Below are 24,113 nucleotides of genomic sequence, written 5' to 3' on the forward strand. Positions count from 1 at the left end.
TCCTGAGGGATTTAGGAATCCATAAAAGGGAATCTGCAATTCTACACAATTCTATAAACATTATTATCATCGTTTTATATGTTGTTATTCATTTATCCTATTACATTATCAATCCTTGCGTTTCAGCTTCCACTAACTTCGGTGGCTGTTTCTAAATTTATCTCATCCAACTCCTTTATATGATAATATACTAGTAACGTAAATACTAGTTTATAGACGGTAGTCGGTCTTATTCTACCAGTTACATAGCTAAATGAGGCATTAGCAGACTTCTGTGAAAAATGCAGTTAATCGCCAAATAGCGTACAAGGGTCTATAATAGAGTTATAAAGCGCTAAATAATGGATGATTGGTTGCAAACCACATTCTGACACATAAAAGTAACAGTACTCTTTTTTTAGCTTTGGGATGCACTTCAAGTAACTCATTGCCGTGAAAAAAAAAATGATCAAAGGACGGGACTAATGATGATGAATAACCTTGGTGTATACCAAATGAAACGCCCATTAGGCGTTTTAAGTGGGTGAATTAAAATTTCGCCGTTCAATCTTCTTTCGTAAAATCACCCAAGATGCTTGGATTATTATTCTCAACAATTTTGATCTGCGCTAACCACTTCGATAGATCGTCTTCCAACTCAGTATCATTTTTATCTGTACTCTCATTATCAGGATCCAACCCTAATTTCTTGAGACCGGAAATCAATGATTTGATATCTTCCTCCGATGCCTTTTCCCTTAACAACTCCTCAAACAAGGTTATTTTGAAATCTATATCATGCTTGTCCTGTTCAGGATCTTCAAACAAATGAACCCCTGTTCTTGCAAATAAAGCTTCGTCCGATAGTTGTACTTGATAAAATTGAGAGCATCTAAAGTGAAACTTACTGCAATAGTGTGATAAATATGCATATGGATTATTTTCTAATAGAAACTTTTTAGTAGTGTCATTCATTGAAAAAGGATCACGTATCCTTTCCGGTGATTTTACACAAAGGGGATATCCGCATCTTTTGTTCAAGTTTCTCTCATCTACTAGGTCCTGATACATATCCGGTGTGAGAAATCGGCCTAAATACTTCAATGTTTTTTCATCCTTACATTCTGAATCACAAAATAGACCTATGATCTCTAATGTTATAACTTCTGCTTCATGCATAGAAAGCTGCCTATGCTTTTGGAAGGGGATTAACGCCGTTTCCTTTATATCTTCAATTGTCGCCATTTTTCTGTAATTACTAATTCTGGTCTTTTTTTTGAAAGTGAGACTATTAATCTATATACTGTAAACTGGAAATGTCAATAAACTGTTCCACTTTCTTCTCAAAATACTTCCTCTCCGCTTTTGCATTATCTATGGTCCACTTTTGGATGCCAGCTGGTTTTGTATTGTAGCATTCCTATTTCGGGCAAAAATATCGGGAAGAGATGAAATAGGAAAATTGGTTACTTTGAGATGTTACGATACTATCAGTAAATAAACATATATATTGCAAGTATCAACACATTTTCATTCCTAGCCAATAACTCTAGAGAATCAGCCTTCTCATGCAACACAACGATAACATTGTAGGGAAGGACATAACAAAGAAACGTTTGCTGAGGAGAAATAGTGCTCCATCAGCAATACATATTATTTCACAATTGGACAGAAAATGGTGTTTCCTATGGAAAACTATAGATAGGCACAACATCAATGATGAACAAGATAGGAGGTGTGATACAGATACTGAAGAAGAAAAGGAAGATGATTACGAATTGGAGCAATTGCTAAACATGGTAAGGATACCGGTGTTCTTGGAAAAATTCATGCTATTTGCTCTTTTAGCCAGCCTAGATTGTTTCCTTTATTACTTTACTGTATTACCGATACGGCTGATAAAGGGATATGTAAAGCAGTTTAAGAGTTACCGCCAGCATTATCGCCTTCAGCAGAGGTCTGGGCACAAACATATCATATCTTTTCGATACATAATAACTTCAAGGGAGTATAAAGAAAGATGTATGATTTTTATCATAATGACTTCATCCATTCTCTTAAGCAAGTTAGACACATCAAAGCTGTATCATAGAATAAAACGGCAAAGCGCTATGAAACTGTATATGCTTTTCAGTGTACTGGAAATGGCGGACAAAATGTTGGCAAGCTTGGGTCAAAGTTTGTTAATCGTTTTGCTTTCTAGAAGGAACTCTCAACGGATACTACTGCACAAGTTCTTATTGGTATCAATGAGCTTGATGTATGTGACTATACACGGTTACGTATTGGTTTACCAGGCAATTTCCCTGAATATAGCAGTGAACTCCTATTCTAATGCCTTGCTAACTTTATTACTATCTATGCAGTTTGCAGAGATTAAATCATCCGTACTGAAAAAATTTGATAAAGAAGGATTCTTTCAAATTACTATTGCAGACGTGGTAGAGAGATTCAAGTTGACACTATTATTGTCAATAATTGGTCTTAGAAACCTCCAGTCATGGACATCCTCACTATCGAACACAAATATTAAATTTTGGAGTCCACGTTCTACACTGTCAGTCGTCATCAATATTCTCTGTGGGCCAATGGTCAGCGTAGTAGGGAGTGAAGTAATAGTGGATTGGGCCAAGCATGCCTATATCACAAAATTTAATCGCATTCGCCCACAGATATATGATAAGTTCTATTATATAATACACAGAGATTATTCCACCAGAACGCACAAATTAGAAGATAGACTAGGATTGCCTTTACCTGCGTTTGTTGTTCTCTTCATTGTCATGGTTAGACCAACACTTTTCAAATCCCCAGAATCTTCCTACCTTCCATTATTATTCAGGATCTTCTTCATAGGGGCATCAGTGTTTTTTCTAGCCTTGCTGACAAAATTCATACTGGATCTTATTTTAATTAAGTGGGGCAGGCATATAGAGCAACGATCCAGAGACCAAATTCTCAACACCGCTGTGACCGAAAAAGAATACGTACCAGGTCTACTCTCAGGCGGTATGGGTAAGGTTGACTTCGCTACAAGAAATACATTACATTGTGACTACAATAAAGAGAATCAAATAGAAATCCAACGAACATCGCCTACCCAGAAAAGAGAGAATCCTTTGGCTGCTCGATGTATCCCCCCCAGTTTAAATGAGATTAGAAGACAGAAGGATGCCAAGAGCCCGCGATCGCTTGAGAATGTTGCTCGCTATAAAATGGTGTCTAAGAGAATATGGTAAGCTAAGATCCGCAATTATCGTGGCTTACGGCCTTCGGATATTTCGTATATTGCAAGGAGTAAAAAAAGAAACCCTGATTACTAAAAGGCTATTGTTTTTGCAGTTTATAAGTTAGTTGCCTTAGGAAACATTAAATCTCTTTTCTATTGTTTAATTAGTACCGTATTGTTGCTTAGAAACTATTATATATTTATAGTGCGCGGAAGTTGTAACTACCATACGTCATGCTTTTCAGAAACTTAGAAGTGGGCAGACAGGCGGCCAAGCTACTAACAAGGACCTCGAGCCGTTTGACTTGGCAAAGCGTCACAGCCTCAAGGAACATTTCTTTTATTAGTCAACAAATTAGGAAGGTTCCATCACATAGTTTTAAGACATGTATGAGTAACCGTGCATTTTCGCTTTCTTCCCCCGTTTTAAGACCACATGTTGCTTCAGCCTCGAACCCTATTGAGTCACGTTTGAAAACGTCGAAGAACGTTGCTTACTGGTTAATCGGTACTTCTGGATTGGTATTTGGTATTGTTGTTCTGGGTGGATTGACTAGACTAACAGAATCTGGGTTGAGTATTACTGAATGGAAGCCTGTTACCGGTACTCTACCCCCAATGAACCAAAAGGAATGGGAAGAAGAATTTATCAAGTATAAAGAATCACCAGAATTCAAATTATTGAATTCCCACATTGATTTAGATGAATTTAAGTTTATTTTTTTTATGGAATGGATCCATAGACTGTGGGGTCGTGCCATCGGTGTAGTTTTCATATTGCCTGCAGTATACTTTGCCGTGTCCAAAAAAACGTCAGGCCATGTCAATAAGAGGTTGTTTGGTTTAGCAGGCTTATTGGGTCTACAAGGATTTGTAGGGTGGTGGATGGTGAAGTCTGGTCTCGATCAAGAACAACTGGATGCAAGAAAATCAAAGCCAACCGTTTCTCAATATAGGCTGACTACGCATTTGGGTACCGCTTTTTTCTTATACATGGGTATGCTTTGGACTGGTCTAGAGATATTGAGGGAATGTAAATGGATGAAGAACCCTGTTCAAGCCATAAACCTCTTTAAAAAGTTGGAAAGTTCTGCAATTGGACCAATGAGAAAAATCTCTTTAGCCTTGTTGGCGGTTTCCTTCCTAACTGCTATGAGTGGGGGTATGGTTGCCGGTCTAGATGCCGGCTGGATCTACAATACTTGGCCAAAAATGGGTGAAAGTTGGTTCCCAAGTTCTCGTGAATTGATGGATGAAAATTTTTCTAGAAGGGAGGACAAGAAAGATTTATGGTGGAGAAATTTACTAGAGAACCCTGTCACAGTTCAGTTGGTTCATAGAACATGTGCGTATGTTGCTTTTACATCAGTTTTAGCTGCACATATGTACGCTATCAAAAAGAAGGCTATCATTCCAAAGAACGCAATGACATCTTTGCATGTTATGATGGGTGTCGTAACTTTACAAGCCACTCTTGGTATTTTAACTATATTGTATCTGGTCCCAATATCATTAGCATCTATCCATCAAGCTGGTGCTTTGGCGTTACTAACAAGTTCTTTAGTTTTTGCCTCCCAATTACGCAAACCAAGAGCCCCAATGAGAAACATGATCATTACTCTGCCACATACAAGTAAAGTAACTAGCGGAAAAATTTTAAGCGAAGCCTCTAAATTTGCCTCCAAACCATTGTAATCGCACACGGTTTTCATTATGAGGTTTGATAGCTTATTTCCTTTTCCACTCCACCGCTTCCACAGTTGAATCAAATGCGTGGTGCTATTTTTATTCTATGTTGGTATTCCTCCATGACACTGTAAATATGTATTTTTAATGATCATCACATAGAAAATAGAGTGTATTTATTAATTTTCTTTTAATTATATAAATGTCAGTAACACATGATATCTAAAGTCAAGACTTCACAAAATCCCTCTCCACCTTAATCATGGCTTCCGTATCCGTGCTTGAAAGTCTCCAAAGTATGAACATAAACACAGACCTATAAGGAGCAAATAATTGAGAGCATTTCTCCATCACATCATCATCATATATCTTCCAGTTGTATTTCTTATGTTTTATCTTGCTCTTTTTTATTACTCCCCTTTCCCGCATTAATTCTTTTTCCAGTTCTGGTTTATCTGAAAGATACTTTGAAAAACCCCTAGCAATACCCAAATCTTCAGGTGCAAATACATCCATTCGTTTTAGTCCAGAAATCAAGAACATTTTCGCACTCCATGGTCCTATTCCCTTCACATTGGTAACCAAGCTGTTGATTATTTCATCGTCATTATCTTCTTGACTGAAAAGTCTCTTGACATCCTCATTTCTTTCAGTAAAATAGGTAGCAAGAGATTCCAGATATACCATTTTTCTTTTACTCAACCCACATTTTGCGATCTTTGCACTTTTTACTGGGTCTTTGAAGTCTTCAAAAAGCACTTTGTACTCAGGAAATGTACCTCCATAGAGACTCTCAACTCTTGCCTTGATACTTTTTGCTGCTATACCACTGATCTGCTGAGACAAAATAGTACTTGCAAGTCTGACAAAATAACCATCAAGTGTATCAGGGACTTGGGTCCCCTTTAGATATAACGAAAATTCGTAATTTTTCAGCAGAGGTAAAAGGGATGGATCTTTCTCCAAAATATGTTGGCAAGCCACATTAAACTTTTCTTCATGTTTGAAGCTATATTCCTCAGGGAGTGCAACCTTTTCGAACCGAGATCCTAGATCCTTCATTATCTCCTTGACGCCTTCTACTTTTGTCACCTCATCGTAATCTCTTTTTAGTTTCATTGAAAGCGACCTCCCTTTGACATGTAGATAAAATTTGATGGGTAAGTGCTACTTCTTTGAATCATATCTAGGTGCGTGGCTCACACTTATTGATTTTAGGAATGTGGTATATCTTATGTAAGGATTCCTGGCACTACCCCGCTCTGGTAATTCATTGCCACCGAAAAGAGGATAGTATACTAAGATGATGGCATAAAAGACGTGGGATAAAAAAGACTAATAAATATAGGAGAGGAAACTATAGACAGCAAATAATAGTACATAATATAGTTAAAGATGGATTTAACTATTTCAAACGAACTTACTGGCGAAATTTACGGCCCAATTGAAGTCAGTGAAGATATGGCCTTGACCGACCTGATAGCGTTACTGCAAGCTGATTGTGGTTTTGACAGGACAAAGCACGACTTATACTTTAATATGGATATTCTGGATCCGAACAAAAGTCAATCTCTGAACGAATTGGGACTCAAAACTGACGACTTACTATTGATTAGAGGCAAGATCTCTGATTCCAATCAGACAGATACTGCCACTTTATCCGATGAAGCGTTCATAGAGCAGTTTAGACAAGAGCTATTGAATAATCAAATGCTTAGATCACAGCTCATTGTGCAAATTCCTGCGCTTAGTGATTTAGTAAACGATGCACAGTTGTTTAAGGAACGATTAGGTCCACTCATTTTACAAAGACGTTATGGCGGCTACAACGTCGCTATGAATCCATTTGGCATTCCTCAAGATGAGTACAATAGACTAATGTCCAACCCTGATGATCCTGATAACAGAGAGAGAATTGCCGAGCTTTTAGACCAACAAGCAATCGATGAGCAATTGCGTAATGCCATCGAATATACTCCTGAAATGTTTACTCAAGTCCCTATGCTTTATATTAATATTGAAATAAATAACTACCCCGTCAAAGCATTTGTGGATACTGGCGCCCAGACAACAATTATGTCTACTAGATTAGCAAAGAAAACTGGTTTATCGAGGATGATTGACAAGAGGTTTATTGGAGAAGCTCGTGGTGTTGGAACTGGCAAAATTATTGGAAGAATTCATCAAGCCCAAGTCAAAATAGAAACGCAATATATTCCATGTAGCTTCACTGTCTTAGATACTGACATAGATGTTTTAATTGGATTAGACATGTTAAAAAGGCATTTGGCTTGTGTGGACTTGAAAGAAAACATTCTTAGAATAGCCGAAGTGGAAACGAAGTTTTTGAGTGAAGGGGAAATTCCAAAAAGTCTTCAAGAAGAGTTACCAGCACCAAAATCAGTCGCAACTCCGTCCAATAAGCCGCTTTTACCCACCAAAACTAGTTCAAGTTTAATGCCACAGCCTGGAGCTGTTCCGGCGGTTGCTCCAAGAACAGGTAAGAGTCAGGCACCTAGTGAGGGAAGAACATCTGGTGTTACAACTACGGCGGCGGGAACGTTCCCGGAACAAACAATCAAGCAGCTTATGGACTTGGGATTTCCTCGGGATACTGTTGTTAAGGCTCTAAAGCAAACTGGTGGAAATGCAGAGTTTGCGGCATCGCTTCTTTTTCAGTGACCAACCACCGATATTGTAATCAGCAGTACACGATTTTAGAGCATTAAGTAAATAGACAAATAAGTGATTATACAAAAAGAACAATGCATAAACTCATGGTTTCCGTTGATTGTTTTTCTCATTTTTTATTTTACATAATTATACTTCTGTTAAATGTAGAGGATGCAAATTATATCTGTATCTTGTGCAACATTCATATGTCTCAAACCGAAAAAATTGTTCAGAAAATTCTTTCATAAAATAAAACGTATGCATTAGGTGTGATGAATTCATCATTAAACCTTATAGGACGATAAATTGAGTCATCGAAAAAGTACCAGCCCTTTTTGGGTCCCTTATAAACGTAGGAAGTATAATGACCACCATACAAACTTCCCGAATGACATGCAACCCCATACAATCTGTATCTGAATGGTGGTATTTGGCCTCTGGTGGGAATGTCCTCGTTAACTATAGCTTCATGATTAAAATCTCTTGCCCAGTACGGTGTAAGATCCAAGAAATAAGGATATTGAACAAACACATTATTTTTATTCATTTGATTGTCAAACCTTTTTAAATTAATTATCAGTTTCTTGGGCAATCTAGTAATCTTGAGTTGCTTAGTGGAGGGTTGCTTTTTCAAGCATCGAGGACACGACCACAGTTCATCAATACCTAGCTTTTCACATTTGGTGAATTCCCGAAAGCAATCCAATATGTTACAAGTTGTAATTCGTGGAACAGGAACGGAAAGAACAGAGAATGTTTGATACGTTGTTGAAGTACGGTCACAGGCTTGGCATTGTAACCTTGATGCGTACTGTCCTTGAAATAGATCGATTATTGCGCTGAAATCAGTGAGTAAAAATCTTTCCCATTCAAGAGCACTAGCTTTACGTATGGTCATTTTCTCCCTCTTTTGCTCTTCCTCTTCGGTCAACTGTTTGAGATGTTCTTTGCCACCATTTTGGTTCAAATCCTCATGCAGTCCATCAAGTAAGAACTGACAAAATTCTTGACAGTCCTGCTGCATCGAATCACTGTAAATGGAGTTAATGTGACCACATATTTTTTTGAACTGAATGGTCTGAACTGGAGTTGTTCTTGAGTTGACAGGCATAAAAGCACTGTTTCTGTGCATATTACGTACCAAAGTAGCAAAGTTTTTAGCTAATAATCCCTTGGAACCTTTTGAACTATCGAAATTAATAAAATTCAAATACGTGTTATCCAAAAACATCCGGACTAAATCATGTGTCCCCACCAAACATTGAAGTATACAATTCATATAGCAACAATTACCCGTGTTCTCCAGCCCTACGATAAAATCTAGATCAATCACTTGAGAATTGTTCAGTATGGTCTGTCTCGATGAAGACGAATTCTGCTGCGGTAAAGGCGGGATGCGCGGCGGACATATGTTGGATACTGAAGGTGAATAGACGTTGATCTGAGTACCCCGAATATCTTGAGATGGTTTGCCTATGATGTTGACTTTATTTTTGATGAACGATGGAGAATTGAGTTTTGGAAGGGCATTTAATGAATACGGGTTAGCATTCTGTAAGACGGGAGAGTTTTGGGAGGGCCTTGACTGCGGTATAATGGGAACTTCTGGATAGTATAAGGGCACCTGAGGCCTCTGAACAGTCGCTTGTAAAGGTTGAGTGTTCATCGACACCAATGGAATATTCTTTTCCTTAGGTCGAGGGATAGATTCCTGATTAAATAGCCGTACAGGTATGTGCGATTCACTCAAGGTTGGCGTCGAAGACGAAAATGTGAGTTGTGCCGTTTCTGTAATAGGTGTTTGATACGTACCACCTAATTTAACCCAGTTTGAAAACCCCGTTTCCAATATAAGAACTTTCGTCCCATTTAGCGGATTGAGAATAGATTGTTGGGACAGAATCTTAGCAAGGGTACGAGTTTGCCTTTGCCAAAAATCCCCATGCAGTTGGGCGTCAGTATACAGCACAATATACTTGAACATGTTTCTATTTGAGAAGAGATCGATGTCTGACTGTGATGAAGTGATCAAAGAGACATTTTCAAGCTGTCGATCCGTAAAAGAGTCCTTGAATGAAACAGGCTCGATGCATATGATGTTTTTGCATTTGATATGTGCCTTGGTGAAATCAGATCTGGGGCGCACATCGATGAGCAAGAGGGTGTCGCCATGGAAGTGCAACATTGAACTCAATTTGCCGGCATCTATAGTGTGCAAATGCAGCAATTTAGGGTAGTTTTCGATATAGTTTCGAATCCGCTCAATATGGAGATCGTTCTGTAAAAGTTGGGTTTTTTCCCTGTACAAGTTCTCGATGTTTTTTTCCTTATTGTTCGAAAACCCCTTTAGTTTTGGAAGAGTATCCTTCAAGAGTGTAAACACTATCATGTAATAAATGAAAGCAGTTTCATTTAATCGGAGGAATGCTTTAGACAAATGGTTAGCATCTTCCCTGGGCGCTTGCATCGATATTTGATGACACACGTCTTCATAACTAGACCATATTTCGGTGCATTCATTGAGCAGAGGCAAGGACTCTTGTGGCACGTCATCATCTTCAAGGAACTTCTGCACCAAACGCTTCAGCCTGCCGAACCGATCCCTGGCCGATTCACCGACCTCACTAAAGGCTTGTTCTGAGCCCATTGCGCTTGCACCTGTTAGTGTTGAGGGACAAGAAGGAAGGGGATATTACATACGCTGAAGAGTGACAACTAAATATAGAAGGTATTTATTCGATGTGTTGAGGTGAGGCGCAAGAAAAAAAAAAAAAAAAAAAAGGAAGTTCAATATATGTTCGGTATATCAGTTAAATTAAGATACCTTCCTTCCTCATTTCTTCGCTGCTTTCGTCTTACGCTACCCCACAGCCGAAATTCAAGATCATAAACGATATTAGAAATTACTATACAATATGTGTATATAGTACATTGACAAAGAGAAACAGAATGGGAAACTTCCACCCTATGCTAACCTTCAATTAAAGAGATTCGATTTTAACGTGATGGGCCACCTTGTCCTCAACGACATTTTGGGATGAAGAATGACTGGTGGTCTGCTCAGGCAGTTCGTAGTTCTCTTGTACATTGATTTCACCGTCCTCATTGAAGTTGATATTCTCCATCTTGACAAATAGTTGTCTCTTTTGTTCTTCGGTCAACTCTTGCTTTTTCTTGTTCTTGATCCAGTATCCAGGGTTCAAGTGCTTCAATTGCAAATTCTTGGTGAAGGGCAAGTGACCACGTCTTTCTTCAAAAATCATCAAACTTAGAACAATGATAAGAACCAACCAGTAGATGTTGTAACACAGCATGGATGACAAGTACCCGGTGTTTTGCCATCCGAGCAAAGCATTGAAGATATCCCACCCATTGTCCAGTTCCGGGTTGCAACAGTTGACATGGTAGACAGCCTTTCTGATGTTGTAAGACCCATTACCGTCACCACCCTCGGAAGCATCACCACCACTGGCAAGGTTGAATCTGTAATTTTCAAAGTACCACGCACCACGAGAGAAAAGTCCGGCGGAGATCAGGTACAAGATCGAGGTGGACAGAATCAAGAAAATCTGCAGCGAGGATCTGGAAGCACCGTAGTACAACAGGTACCCGACAAGACCACCACAGATCAAACCAACCACCACGGGCAAAGGGTATGCCGAGGCGTGCGATCCCTGCGTAGTAATACCAGCACCGGCAACAAACACAACAGCTTCCAAACCTTCTCTCAAGACAGTAATAAAGGGTAAAATAAACATAGCATATCTTCTACTCAAGAAGCCGATCTTAAAATAGTCTCTCTTGCGGTGAGGAATCTCCACCAGCGACCGCGCAATCTTCACTCTCCACTTACTCTGCATCTTATTCATTCTTAACATAGGAATTCCCATCATCGAGATCATTATCGTCGCAATCATACAGAAGATACCTTCCCACAGATCCTCGGCGCTTCCGAAAATATCCTTCTGCAGCGAATAGTACGCACCGATGAAACCTGCACCGATCGCCAAACAAATGATGAACCCGAGTAAGACCCCGACCCAGACCTGAATCCTCAATTTCTTGTACAGCACCTGGTCATGTTCCCCGATGGCCTGCTTCAAAAACGATAACAGCACGGAGATAACAATCACGGCTTCCAAACACTCTCTGAACACAACAAAGAAAACGGCCACGTTAAACACTTTGTTAGGCATGGCGGAATGTATATGCGTGATGAGCTAGCGGGAAAAACTACTGCCAAGACACAAACTGTCCCGCTATGTATTTTTTTGCTCACTTTGAGCATTTTATATAATTAACGGCTCAATCTGAATCGCCATAGTCCATCGCTGTCACCGGTCCTTGCAACATTAAAGTAGAAATCGGGTGCATTAGTCCAATCTATCTGTCCAAGAGAACTGAAATGCGCACCTACTTACTTACACGCTGCGAAAGTGCTCGGCACGGCTTGCACGGACGGGGGGGAAATAGCGGTCTGTCCGTGAGTCGGCAGTCAGCAGCGGACCGACCGCACTGGCTCGTTTAGTGCAGCAGCAGTATTCGCGCACTGTAATCGTAGTGTTTCTGCACCCTGGCCTGGTAAGAATCCCCGATGTGTTCTTGTTGATTGGCGGAGGGTGTCTGTCACCGCCGGGTTCGGTCCCTATACTCTACGGGTTTGTTTGATGTCTCAAGAGGTGGCAGCTACTGGGAAGTGAGAAAGAAAGGCAAAAGAGAAGAAATTTCGAGAGCGCTTGGCTTACCTGCAGTTTCTGGCTCTGCTTGGCCAGAGATAACCGGAAGAGAAGGAGAGATATAGCGATTCTCTTATTGTTGGTTCTATTTCTCAGTACATTTTTTTTTGCACCCTAATCCGGACGCTCTTTTTCATTACCCGGATGTGTAGGTGTAATTGGACGTCCGGGTAGCCCGTTGTTTGTTTTCTCATTGAGGCAAAAAAAAAGAACAAGAAGGGCGAAAGAAGGAAGGCTCTCTTGGCGGATGAATGGTCAGTACAAGCACAGCATAGAAACAGCAGCGCGCAGAATGAGTCTACCGGAGATTTTGCCTTTAGAGGTCATAGACAAAACAATCAACCAGAGAGTGCTGATTGTGCTGCAATCAAACCGCGAGTTTGAGGGCACGTTGGTCGGCTTCGACGACTTCGTCAATGTCATACTGGAGGACGCTGTTGAGTGGCTTATCGATCCCGAGGACGAGAGCAGGAATGAGAAAGTTATGCAACACCATGGTAGAATGCTTTTGAGCGGCAACAATATCGCCATCCTTGTCCCAGGCGGCAAAAAGACCCCTACGCAGGCGTTGTAAAAAGGTAAATACAACGCGAATTTGTATAGTGCATGTAAAAAAAAATAACAATAAGTAAGTATAAATTAGATAAAGGCGATTATGTAGAAAGTTTTTTTTCTTGGTTTGTTATTTGACACTGGTTATTTGCTTAACCAGCGCCTCCAGCTTCGCTTTTGTAAGAGCGACATCCTTTCCCCGCATCCCCACCGTGCAGTTCATTAAATGCCATATTCCGACCACGTATTGGATCTTGCCCATGCCGCCCTGCTGGCGGCATATGTCGAAACACTTTCCTGAGATCGCATGGATTTCCCCCAAGTCGTGTTCCAGCATGCGGCCCCCGAGGTAGTTTACTAGTACTTGTAACAGTAGAGCTTTCTTCAACTTGAAGCGGCCGTCCCCAGCACCTCCTTCTCCAGCAAACTTGTTGCTGGAGTAGAATTGGCGAAGCTTCGACATGTAGTCGGCGCGCTCCTTATCGCTACATGGCAGCGGGTTCCAAGTAAACGGCTCAAAATGGCTGAAAAGCCATAGGATAGTCACCGTGCACTCCCATATGGGGTTGAACTGCAGGTCTGTTTCCTGCAGCAACTTTTCCACTTGCTGCCAGACTTTGTTGCACTGCTCCACGAGCTCGTTCCGCTCATCCCCAGAACACCGGCTCACTCTTGCTGCCTGGACTGTGTAGCAATTCAGTAGCGATATCATCTTTACCTCGCTGGATGTGCCGCTGGATTGTGCAAGCCGCGTGTACTCCTCCACGGCCCCTTCACCTTGAAATTGAACCTCCATTGCTCGCAGCAGTTTCACATAAGCCGGAGAGGGACCTAGTTTTGATGACTCTGTTGTCGCTATGGTTCCCCTTAATAATATTTCTTCCCACACCTTGTAAAACTCGCAAAAATCAAGAATGCTCTTGTATGTCTGAATTCGCGAGTCCAGCTCATTCATCGAAACACCATTGGCCGCAATGTTCTTTATCAGCTTCTGGGTGGTGGAATACACTTTGGGCAAAAACTTCCTCGAGAAATTGCCCTTTTCGTCATAGCAGTTCACGATGTAGCTCACACTCTGCAGTAGCAGCAATATATTCTTCAATTCCTTATAGTGAAAAATCATAGGCAGATCTACTCTCAACGTTATGCGTGGCATAAGTCTAATCAAACATCCCTTACCTTCATCACTGACTAAAGATTGCTTGTTCGTGTCAAAAAACCGTTTGAATTCGTTCAGATGTTCCGTAATGTTCTTGTCTTTGTAAAGCTGGATAACCATCTCTAACGCCAACTTCCACGCATATAGCTCGGGCCCCACCGTGTCCAGCTCCGTGCTCTTCAAATCTTGTAGAGCCTCTTCAGGTATCGGAAACCTCTCGTTCAGTAAATAGTTCACGTAGCACAAGTTCAGAAACCACTTCCATTGTGACTTCTCCGGGCACTGCGAGAGTAACCCACGAAAACCTGTCTTCACCCGACGGCATTGCTTCAGCTTGATGCAAAGCGTCACACCGACGTACTTGAATACAGATGCCCAATTCCGGTAAATTTCATCCTGTAAACTTGCCAGGTACTGCACTAGTTCGTTACAGTTCCTTAGTGCAATCTTGTAGTGGAACTTGCTATCTCTCATCAGCGGCAAATCGTGCAATAACAGAAATTCGCAATGCATGACTTCTTCTACCAAATCTATGCTGTTCTGGTGAGTTTGCAGTCGTTCTTTCAAACTGGAAATGTAAAGCTCTGCTAAGTCAAAATTGTACGTCTCTTGTATGAGTAACTCCACCATCTCGAACGTAATCTTACTATCCTCCATCACTGAAAGCGTACATTCCCTCTTTAGTAGCTGAAACATCCGAATAGCCATATTTATCAGGGAATAGTACTGTTTCAACTCTTCTTCAGATCCGATTTTATTCGCATATGAATAGGCATGGTCTCGAAATTCGTGTGCTAGGTTGTATACTTGTGAAATACTAAGTTTCTCGCCAAAATGATCCATTAAATCTGTAAGTCCTTGCAGAATGATTAAACTTCAAACAATTCTAACTCTCTTTTGAACGGTAGCGTGTTGGTTTAGGAGGTTGCTATTGTTCATGGATCTAACTCATCTCTTCGTGTATTTAATTGTGGGACCGTGAATAGTTACTTTATTTCAAGTCTCTTACGCGAGTGTTGTGGAAAGAAAAATTGAAGATCTACAGAAATAGAGAACAAAGCATTTCAAAGGATTACTAATGACTTTTTGTCTTAAAGAGCGCTTTTAATGGTAACAAGCAAACAACCGACGTGGAAACTGCAGTAGTGACTGTTTTTTGGACTATAAATCAGGGGAAGATAACATATAAGAAAAAAAACCACTATTAGTTAAATTACTCTGCAGAAAAAGCAAGGAGGTAAAAGACTGCATTTTTTCTTCTGGTCCAACAAAAACAGGTTTATAAAAAGAAACTTTGTAATTATGGCCGATGAGGAACGTTTGAAGGAGTTTAAAGAGGCAAACAAAATAGTGTTTGATCCAAATACGAGACAAGTATGGGAAAACCAAAATCCAGATGGTGCAAAACCAGCAACTACTTTCCAAAGTGAAGAAGACATAAAAAGAGCGGCTCCAGAATCCGAAAAGGACACATCTGCAACATCTGGTATTGTTCCAACACTGCAAAATATTGTGGCCACTGTGACTTTAGGTTGTCGGTTGGATTTAAAAACAGTTGCATTACATGCCCGTAATGCGGAATATAACCCCAAGCGTTTTGCTGCTGTCATCATGCGTATTAGAGAGCCAAAGACTACAGCTTTGATTTTTGCATCCGGGAAAATGGTCGTTACTGGTGCCAAAAGTGAAGATGACTCAAAACTAGCCAGTAGAAAGTATGCAAGAATTATTCAAAAGATCGGGTTTGCTGCTAAATTCACAGATTTCAAAATACAAAATATTGTTGGTTCGTGTGATGTTAAATTTCCTATTCGTCTAGAAGGTTTAGCATTCAGTCATGGGACTTTCTCCTCCTATGAGCCGGAACTATTCCCTGGTTTGATTTATAGAATGGTGAAACCAAAGATTGTATTGTTAATTTTCGTTTCAGGTAAGATTGTTCTTACTGGTGCGAAGCAGAGGGAGGAGATTTACCAAGCTTTTGAAGCTATATACCCTGTGCTAAGTGAATTTAGAAAAATGTAAGGAAAAGGGTCTTTTATTTGCTCCATTTCTCAATCACTAGTGGTTCTCAAAATAAAAAAGTAGAAAAGAATACGTAGTTGTAATATCTAACATTTTTTTTATAGTGTATTATTTTTACTCTATATTTATTTATCTATGTTTTGTAATGAGATGTTTATGCGCATCGGACGCTTTTCTCATAACATATCTGATGGGCCGTCTCCACTGAGTACCATCGGACTTTTTGCACCTCCACTTTTCAACAGTGCTAATTCCCTTTCTAGTCTGCACCTATGTTCACGCTCATCTGACAACTCTTTTTCATATTTTCTTTGGGTACTTGTAAGAACTTTTTTAAATTCGCTTGTCATTATGGAAAGTGATCGTGACCCAGAACCGCTTGTGGGGCTTCCTACGGAAGAAGGTGAACTCGGACCCCAAGTGACCGGGGAGCTCACAGGTGACGATATACTAATATTATGTTTATTAGAATTTAATTTGTTGCTCACTTTTTCAAGTTCTTTATTTGTTTGTTCTAAGTCATGCAGTTTTTTTTCAGTTTTACTCAAATTTGAGTGATAGTTAAGTAATTTATCTTGCAATTCTCTGTTCGTCCGAGTCAATTTCTCAATATCTTGCACGTATTCAGCACGGTCGTTCTCAAACTGTTTAGTTAAGAAGTTGTGGGCCAGTTGTAAATCACTAAACGCTGTCTCTAATTCCTCTACTTTTTTACAAGAGTCTTCCTCTTGAATTGCAGCAACGTTTAGCGAAGTATGTGTTGATGACGTCGTTTTCTCTAAGTTTACGCAGGTGTCCAAAATCGAATTTATGCCATTCTTCAAAAACTTCACAGGGTCATCTAATGGTATAGGTTTGATATCGATGCCTTTTTGAATGGAGTTTGACATCAAGAAAGAGGTCAGTTCTTGGAGTACTTCGTTTTTATCGTCATTAGCATGGCCATTATGATTACTACTGCTGTTAAGTTTGTCCGTGCCACCCAAAGTAGTGGAAGACCTGACCCTTTTAGTATGCAGGAAATGGTTATTATTCTCTTTTGTAAGCTGGTTTATCCCGGTAGTATTGAGTGACTGCAAAATTTTAAGCATCATTTCATACCATTCTGTGGAACATGGTTGCAGCCTTAACAACTCATTAAATGTGGGGTCCGAGTCATCAGAGTTCAAGTGCTCTTTTTGAACGTAATATAAAGCAAACTCAGACACCAGCTTTCTATCAAGATCTATTTCTGAGTCGTCGTTTTTATTTCTATACAGAAGATAGTCAAAGTAATCAATAGAGGTGTATGGTCTATTGTTATGATGAGGATGGGAGGGGTTCTGTGAAAGGAGGTACTGTTTCAATTCATCGTATTTCAATGGATACTCTTCGTATCTTTCCGGACTAAAAAGCAATGGGTTTGCTCTTCTTGAGAGTTCTAAATCGAATTTCTGCATAAAACTAGGTCTGCTGTTGTTATTATTACTTCCGGAGCACACTGACTAAAGTCTTGTATCTTTTAAGCCTTGTTGAAATGAGGCTACTTGTACAATATCCTCATCATTATGAAACGCATACTTATCGTGTATGTTTATTGACGCGAGCGCGACGGGACCAAGAAAAAGAGTACAATGGAGGCGATCCCAATGAAAAGTTTTGATACCTCTCTCAATACATACATAGCATCTGATATATCGATAAGAGAAGGAAGCGCTTGGATAATGCGAGACACATTGCAAGAAATGTGCGTAAAGAACCATCTTAAAACCCGGGGTCAACGATTTGCGATCCCCACCTCAATAGAACTTGTACTATAACGCGTACCTTTGTTTATGTTCTATTCTTACGTCTTGAGGGGGAAGATTCATTTGAATAAAGAGGCCAAAGGAGAAGTTTTGCATGCAAAAAATACCCATCTTCGCATTTAGTGCTTGTTGTAACCCTTGATACTTAGTTGCTGAAGGAGAGTGAGTATGTTGAGGTGAAGCCATACCGTGATGGGAGCCCCTATCGGGTTTCGAACCCAAATCCCGCGAGTAACTAATGACAAGGCTCGGAACCCAGTTACCTAATCTGGTTAATTGATCTCCTTATTCGGCGATGACGTTCCTTCCCCTCACCCCTAGGCCCAATAGAAGATCTATTGTTATAGCCTCTTTCGGAAGAACTATACTGGATAAAGAATAAAAGTTCTCGAAGGCGTCAGACGCACAAATGAGGGCTTTTCCATCCCCTTTGAGTGAAGAAAGCGTAACTATATCTATATAAAAAGATCGAATTGTTTTGCTAGACTCTTCTTCTTTTTTAATACTACCTCCTAGCCTTGTTCTCCTCTGAAAATAACAATCTACCATTTCAGACATCAGTCTCAATTACTAATAATGTTTTCTAATGCAAATTTCCTATTACCATTGTTTATAGCCCCTACAGTTCTTGGATTGGTATCCAATTCTAGCTCACCTGTGATTGCGGTTCCATCCAGTGATGCTATTGTTTCTGGTAATGATACCTCGACACATGCACCACTTCCATCATCTACTGTACCAGTCTTCTACAATTCCACTGCTACTACAACTCAGTACGAAGTTGTCAGTAAATTCACCACTTACTGCCCAGAACCGACAACTTTCGTAACGAATAATGCAACCTACACTGTCACTGCTCCAACAATCCTGACGGTAACCAACTGTCCTTGTACTATCGAGAAGCCTGTATCTGAAACTTCATCTTCTTCTACACATGATGTAGAGACAAATGTCAACGTGGCTAACGCAAAGACAATTCCAGGTGCTCTGGGCTTAATTGGTGCTGTAATGATGCTACTTTAATCGAAATAGCTTTGAACTAAGCCATATTCTGGGAAGGGACACATTTTTTTTTGATATTGTATTTCTCTATGTATTCTTTTTAGTTCTTCTTTATACTGTCTATTTAAAAGAGATATATATTCATTCTGTAGCACAATCATTTATGTGACTGAATTCTTCATTTTGCCTTCATTTTGCTCCTTTCGTTTTTCAATAGATACCTGCATTAGTTTACTTAACATGTCTGCGCCATGGAAGTTTAGGCCCTAAAAACGAAAGAAACTGCGGAAGAAAATTCTATGTGTCTCAATAATTAATTAACATTCCTACAAGAGACCTCAAACGAAGGTAGGTAGCTGAGATAATAGTGGAGTTTGATGTAATTGTTGGGATTCCATTTTTTATAAGGCAATAATATTAAGTATGTAGATATACTAGAAGTTCTCCTCAGGGATTTAGGAATCCATAAAAGGGAATCTGCAATTCTACACAATTCTATAAACATTATTATCATCGTTTTATATGTTCTTATTCATTGATCCTATTACATTATCAATCCTTGCGTTTCAGCTTCCACTAGTTTAGATGACTATATCTCATCATTTGCGTCATCTTCTAACACCGTATATGATAATATACTAGTAATATGACTACTAGTTAGTAGATGATAGTTGATTTATATTACAACAGTAGCCTGTTCGTGGCCATTTTATTTGATATGCATCATTACTTTGATCTAATTTCTCATAAGAGCAAAAATCACAACAGAAAGCGGTTTCGTGGTCTAGTCGGTTATGGCATCTGCTTAACACGCAGAACGTCCCCAGTTCGATCCTGGGCGAAATCAATTTTTATGCTTATATAGTGTACCAATTGGTATCCACTATTTTTTTTATTTTTCATCTTAAAGTCATGTATACTATTGTATTACTGTTATATAATCTTTTATGTATTTTTTTCTATAATATTAATTCCACATTTTAATATACCTTTTGATACATCAAAATATAGGCTGTTCTCGAATCAGAAGCTTCTTCTCCACCTTTCAGAACATCATCGTCTTCCAATTCTGTAATATTTACATCATCTATTCTGTACCACTTATTATGCTCCTTGTGATAAACGTCTGCTGTATAATGTCCACCGTCTGAACTCACGCCATGGTGGTATATCACTCCAGTTAACTTATATCTTCTATCATCAACTCCTGAAGTATGATTCTTTAACGTTATGGAGGACATTGATTCTTCCGGTATGATTAATTCATGATCGTATTTGATCTTCTTTCTAATCTTCTCAATACGTCCATTGTATGCATTATAGTTCGTCATCGCATTATCTTTATTCACATTATTTATGAATGAAAATCTTTTAAGTTGGATTAAAAGAACTTGTGGTAGTTTGTCGATAAAAGTTTGTTTCTTGGCCTCAACATCATTACCTGATGATGACTTAAATGGCAGTAGTTCATATTCACTGAACTTTTTGAATGCAGTTTCTAAATCATTCACACTAGAGTCTGAAATGTCTAATTGGATTGTTTGAAATGGATCTAAAGTAATCGATTGAGACTCCTTATTGTTGGGGATATCCAAGACTGATCTAAACTGACCACCAAATAACTTGGAAATTGGTGATGGAACAATCTCCACGGTCCTCTTGGCGGCAGTCTTGGTTTTCTTGCCCCTTTTACTGGATCCACTTACCTCGTGCCAACCATTTTCTTCCGTAGAGTCGTCATTAATCACACCATACTTTTCTATCAACTCCTTCAATCTTGGGCTGGCATTCTTGATAAACTCTGCTTTTCCATAACGTGATAAATTTCTAATAAAGAAAATTTTCAATTGTTCGTCATTGATACTTTGCAGCATATTCTGGATTTCATTATCGGTTAAACCATCAATTGCGGAAATTAATTCTTCATGTAATTGATCTAGTAAATGGGTCAAGAACTCTTCCGCATCTTCCTGATGGCCCCATTGCAAGTCTTTAAATTTAGGTATAGTGGACAAGGTTTTGTAAAATTCATCAGGCTTAACAGCCTCAACAGTGGTGTTGTGGTGGAAATTCTTGGATTTCGATGGTTTCTTTGCATCATTCTCCGATGATTTTTCAGTATCTTCTGCATTTTCCATTGTTTTCTCATAATTCTCCTTATCGAATTGCTTATACATAGTCAAGCAAGCATCTAATAATTTGCAGGATGATGTACCAATCCTTGAATTAGTGTTCCGTGTACTTAAAACGTTCAAGACATCAACAAATGGTTGACAGTAGAGCAACACTTGCAGCACGGAACTCATAAAGCAAATGTTGGCTCTGTTTACTATGCCCCTTGGAATAATAGAAAGAAGTGGAATTTTATTTTCGATGTCTTTATTCCGTAAAACGTAACTGATAAAATCAGGATCAAAACACATTCTTAATGCAATAGATCCGAGTGGTTCAATACCTTTTGTTGAAGGCGGAACGTACTTTTTATCCTTCCTTTGAGGTTGCTTGGACGACAGCGGAGAACTCGATTTTCCAATAGCTGCTGTGACTGTGCTTGTTGGTGAAGCGCTTGTAGCTGTACCAGAGGTGGATGTTTTAGTCATGATTGAACCAGATACTGGCTTATTACTGGCCTGTCTACTTTTAATCGCATCCGATGCTATGGCAGACCAAGATTTAGCTGTTGGGGGTGTGGGTGAGGATGTATTCAGAGTACTTTCTTCAATGGACTCCTCTACTTCCATTTTGTTCACCGCTATGGGCGCAACGGTAGATCGAGGTTCCTGATTGATTTGTTCACTATTTTCCAGTGTGGACTCATCTTCCTTTTGTTCAATTTTCCTTTTGTGTTCATGTGTGTCTTTGCTCGCATTTGACTTTTTATCGTGTGTATCTTCCTCTTCTCCATGAGTTTCTGTCTTTATTTCTTCATTATGCTTTGGTATATCATGAATTTTCGCATGGTGATGAACGGAGCTTTGAGCTACGGGTTGTTCTGCTAAGCTTTCAGGGTCTAACCTTAAAGCTTTCAAGTTTAACTCGTACCTCTGCGCACTTGCGGTAGCGAACTCTGCTTCTGTAGTGTTTATGAACAGTGGCAACTGAACAGAGCTGGACGAGTTTTCTTTAAAGTTCTTTAATTTAGTCACATCGAACTTATATAAATCATACTGTGAGGAAGAGTTGTAAGAAGAAAACGACGGTGAAGTAGCCGAAGGACCGTTGCCATTCGAAGGATTGGCCTGTTTCTTCATGCTCACATTGTTACCATTGTTTGCAGAGTTCATCATTGGAATATGGTTGTTTGAGTAACTATGATGATAGGCGTGTGATTTGTTGTAGTTTATACCGTTAGAGTTGGCGCCTTGACTACCGCCGTTGTTGCTACTGCTGTTAGCAACACTGCTGGAGTGCCACTTTTTCTTGCCTATGTTGCTGCTATTAGTAGTATTGCCACCGTTGATACTGTTTTGAGGAGGCATATGGTGTGGGCTGTTACCTTGATGGTACATTGGCTGGTTCTGGTTGACCATGTTAAACGAATAAGCAGGCATTTGAGTAGGATATAAATATGGCGCTTGAGTGTAGCCATACATCTGCAGAGGAGCCTGATAAATGGGGATTTGCATGTTTGTTGGCGTAGGTGGTGGCGGAGAAGAAGTTTTAGGATACATCGAGTACGACTCCTCCTTGTTAGCGTCTTGCATATTCATTGTGATGATAGAAAAAAAAGAAGGATACCTGAGCGACGGTAGCAGACAAATTTGACTTAGTATTGACCGGCTCCCTTTACTTGTAATCTCTTTTCGCGTTGATTATGTCGTGGAACTGCTTTATTCGTTTTTTATTTTTTCTTTCTTTCTTTCTTTCGTTTTCCGTCCTTTGCCAGTAGTGAAGTTACCCCCCTCTGGATTCGACTATATACTTATTCTTTCTACATAATTATGTTGTTGGTAGTCGCATAAGATTTGCAAACTGCACCGAGGAGCTCGATGCCTCTTTCAATCTGGTCAGCCTCTAGGTAACTAATGGATAGCCTAAAGGATGACTGACCCCAGTTTTTCTCATCGCCGATGACCTCGAAGTTCGAACCGTTGGCAAGGATGACATTGAACTTATTGGCCAGAACAGTTGATATCTCCACGGCGTTGTACGCTGGAGGCAAGGTGACCCAGGTGAAATAGCCGCCCTTAACCGGTGTAATCTCGGTTCTTAGTGGCATACATTTTTTGAGCGCTGCAGTCAAAATAGCGGCTCTTTCAGCATACACGGACCTCAGATGTGCAATGCACCTCTGGGCGGCACCACTACGCAGCAACTCACCCACGATCATGGAGTTGAGTTGTGAGGGTGTTCCACCAGACACATTCGCTCCTCCTTTGGACAGCTGCCTGGCGAGGTTAGAATTTATAGATTCGTGGTACCCAAACCTGAGCCCGGGGGCGATGAGCTTAGAGAAAGTCGCGTTGGAGATCGTATTTCCAAACGAAGCCTGCCCCAAGGGCGCTGTGCTTCTATCTATGTGTACCATTCTCAGGGGTGGAGAAGCCAGTTCGTTCGAGGGCGTTGTGTAATCTAGAATATCGTAGACGTCATCGCTGATGACCAGCATATCGTACTTGCGAGCAATGTCGATGAGTCTGCGCCTGGTCTCCAACGAGTACGTGTTGCCCGATGGGTTCGCAAAAGTCGGGATGCAGTACAACACATACTTGTAGATTTTCTTGGTCAGCGCTGGACCCTGGATGATCTCTGTCGTACTGTCGGGCTGTGATTCCCCCTCGTGGTGGTCAAGGGCGGCAACCAACGACTCGAAGTCAATCGAGTCGTGGCTCTTTTCGTTGATAGCAGTTATCCGGCCCTTGAATCCGGCATCCCTGAAGCAATCGTTGATCAAGAAATACGTTGGCGTAATGATGAACGCCTGTCGAGTGTACCCATTATGCGGCAAGGTCGTTTGTAGAAGGATGTTCAGCATCCCGTACGAAGCCCCGCTGTTCAGATTCAAATGGTCCACTTGTGTCCTCGTCCGAGCCCCGTCGTCGAACTTGAACACTTGATCGTTCAAAAATGTGCAGATCTGCTCACGCACCCACAGCGCACCTTCATCAGAACCATACGTCAATGGATGCCTATTATAGGGGTCATCGTCGTACTCTCTTGTCTCGGGACCCAGTACAGCCGCAGTTGCCTGGATCACTGCCTCTCGAGGCAGCAGTCTCGAACTTGGATGTCCCTTGAAAAAGTTTATCTCTCTGTACGCCATTACTGCCTGTTAACACTTTTGT

At 40.3% G+C, this 24,113-nt stretch overlaps 14 protein-coding genes and 1 non-coding gene across 15 annotated transcripts; 7 read left to right on the forward strand and 8 right to left on the reverse strand.

The window, feature by feature from the left end:
- Positions 1–543: 543 nt before the first annotated feature.
- RTR1 (RNA polymerase II subunit B1 CTD phosphatase RTR1) lies at positions 544–1,224 on the reverse strand (the record flags this gene model as incomplete). The annotated part of the gene is made up of 1 exon (XM_056221988.1): positions 544–1,224. The coding sequence occupies one exon, from the start codon at positions 1,222–1,224 to the stop codon at positions 544–546; it is 681 nt and encodes a 226-aa protein (XP_056081724.1).
- A 323-nt stretch (positions 1,225–1,547) lies between these two features.
- EMP65 (Emp65p) lies at positions 1,548–3,218 on the forward strand (the record flags this gene model as incomplete). The annotated part of the gene is made up of 1 exon (XM_056221989.1): positions 1,548–3,218. The coding sequence occupies one exon, from the start codon at positions 1,548–1,550 to the stop codon at positions 3,216–3,218; it is 1,671 nt and encodes a 556-aa protein (XP_056081725.1).
- A 224-nt stretch (positions 3,219–3,442) lies between these two features.
- Positions 3,443–4,903, forward strand: COX15 (Cox15p; the record flags this gene model as incomplete). Its single annotated transcript, XM_056221990.1, has 1 exon — positions 3,443–4,903. The coding sequence occupies one exon, from the start codon at positions 3,443–3,445 to the stop codon at positions 4,901–4,903; it is 1,461 nt and encodes a 486-aa protein (XP_056081726.1).
- A 219-nt stretch (positions 4,904–5,122) lies between these two features.
- MAG1 (DNA-3-methyladenine glycosylase II) lies at positions 5,123–6,013 on the reverse strand (the record flags this gene model as incomplete). Its single annotated transcript, XM_056221991.1, has 1 exon — positions 5,123–6,013. The coding sequence occupies one exon, from the start codon at positions 6,011–6,013 to the stop codon at positions 5,123–5,125; it is 891 nt and encodes a 296-aa protein (XP_056081727.1).
- Positions 6,014–6,289: 276 nt separating this feature from the next.
- Positions 6,290–7,576, forward strand: DDI1 (Ddi1p; the record flags this gene model as incomplete). The annotated part of the gene is made up of 1 exon (XM_056221992.1): positions 6,290–7,576. The coding sequence occupies one exon, from the start codon at positions 6,290–6,292 to the stop codon at positions 7,574–7,576; it is 1,287 nt and encodes a 428-aa protein (XP_056081728.1).
- A 220-nt stretch (positions 7,577–7,796) lies between these two features.
- On the reverse strand, positions 7,797–10,214 carry UBP5 (putative ubiquitin-specific protease UBP5; the record flags this gene model as incomplete). Its single annotated transcript, XM_056221993.1, has 1 exon — positions 7,797–10,214. The coding sequence occupies one exon, from the start codon at positions 10,212–10,214 to the stop codon at positions 7,797–7,799; it is 2,418 nt and encodes an 805-aa protein (XP_056081729.1).
- A 334-nt stretch (positions 10,215–10,548) lies between these two features.
- On the reverse strand, positions 10,549–11,763 carry FTR1 (high-affinity iron permease FTR1; the record flags this gene model as incomplete). Its single annotated transcript, XM_056221994.1, has 1 exon — positions 10,549–11,763. One exon carries the CDS (start codon positions 11,761–11,763, stop codon positions 10,549–10,551), a length of 1,215 nt encoding a protein of 404 aa, XP_056081730.1.
- An 832-nt stretch (positions 11,764–12,595) lies between these two features.
- Positions 12,596–12,877, forward strand: LSM5 (RNA-binding protein LSM5; the record flags this gene model as incomplete). Its single annotated transcript, XM_056221995.1, has 1 exon — positions 12,596–12,877. One exon carries the CDS (start codon positions 12,596–12,598, stop codon positions 12,875–12,877), a length of 282 nt encoding a protein of 93 aa, XP_056081731.1.
- Positions 12,878–12,985: 108 nt separating this feature from the next.
- Positions 12,986–14,857, reverse strand: SCC4 (cohesin-loading factor complex subunit SCC4; the record flags this gene model as incomplete). The annotated part of the gene is made up of 1 exon (XM_056221996.1): positions 12,986–14,857. One exon carries the CDS (start codon positions 14,855–14,857, stop codon positions 12,986–12,988), a length of 1,872 nt encoding a protein of 623 aa, XP_056081732.1.
- A 459-nt stretch (positions 14,858–15,316) lies between these two features.
- Positions 15,317–16,039, forward strand: SPT15 (TATA-binding protein; the record flags this gene model as incomplete). Its single annotated transcript, XM_056221998.1, has 1 exon — positions 15,317–16,039. One exon carries the CDS (start codon positions 15,317–15,319, stop codon positions 16,037–16,039), a length of 723 nt encoding a protein of 240 aa, XP_056081733.1.
- Positions 16,040–16,215: 176 nt separating this feature from the next.
- PEA2 (Pea2p) lies at positions 16,216–17,478 on the reverse strand (the record flags this gene model as incomplete). The annotated part of the gene is made up of 1 exon (XM_056221999.1): positions 16,216–17,478. The coding sequence occupies one exon, from the start codon at positions 17,476–17,478 to the stop codon at positions 16,216–16,218; it is 1,263 nt and encodes a 420-aa protein (XP_056081734.1).
- Positions 17,479–18,402: 924 nt separating this feature from the next.
- Positions 18,403–18,849, forward strand: SPI1 (Spi1p; the record flags this gene model as incomplete). The annotated part of the gene is made up of 1 exon (XM_056222000.1): positions 18,403–18,849. The coding sequence occupies one exon, from the start codon at positions 18,403–18,405 to the stop codon at positions 18,847–18,849; it is 447 nt and encodes a 148-aa protein (XP_056081735.1).
- A 752-nt stretch (positions 18,850–19,601) lies between these two features.
- Positions 19,602–19,675, forward strand: Smki_5.trna17V. The gene has a single exon. It is a non-coding gene; the product is annotated as a tRNA-Val (tRNA).
- A 133-nt stretch (positions 19,676–19,808) lies between these two features.
- Positions 19,809–22,538, reverse strand: UBP3 (mRNA-binding ubiquitin-specific protease UBP3; the record flags this gene model as incomplete). The annotated part of the gene is made up of 1 exon (XM_056222001.1): positions 19,809–22,538. The coding sequence occupies one exon, from the start codon at positions 22,536–22,538 to the stop codon at positions 19,809–19,811; it is 2,730 nt and encodes a 909-aa protein (XP_056081736.1).
- A 221-nt stretch (positions 22,539–22,759) lies between these two features.
- On the reverse strand, positions 22,760–24,091 carry SMKI05G2340 (2-aminoadipate transaminase; the record flags this gene model as incomplete). The annotated part of the gene is made up of 1 exon (XM_056222002.1): positions 22,760–24,091. One exon carries the CDS (start codon positions 24,089–24,091, stop codon positions 22,760–22,762), a length of 1,332 nt encoding a protein of 443 aa, XP_056081737.1.
- Positions 24,092–24,113: the final 22 nt, after the last annotated feature.

The sequence above is a fragment of the Saccharomyces mikatae genome (assembly GCF_947241705.1).
Source record: "Saccharomyces mikatae IFO 1815 strain IFO1815 genome assembly, chromosome: 5".
NCBI classification, from domain to species: Eukaryota; Fungi; Ascomycota; class Saccharomycetes; order Saccharomycetales; family Saccharomycetaceae; genus Saccharomyces; species Saccharomyces mikatae.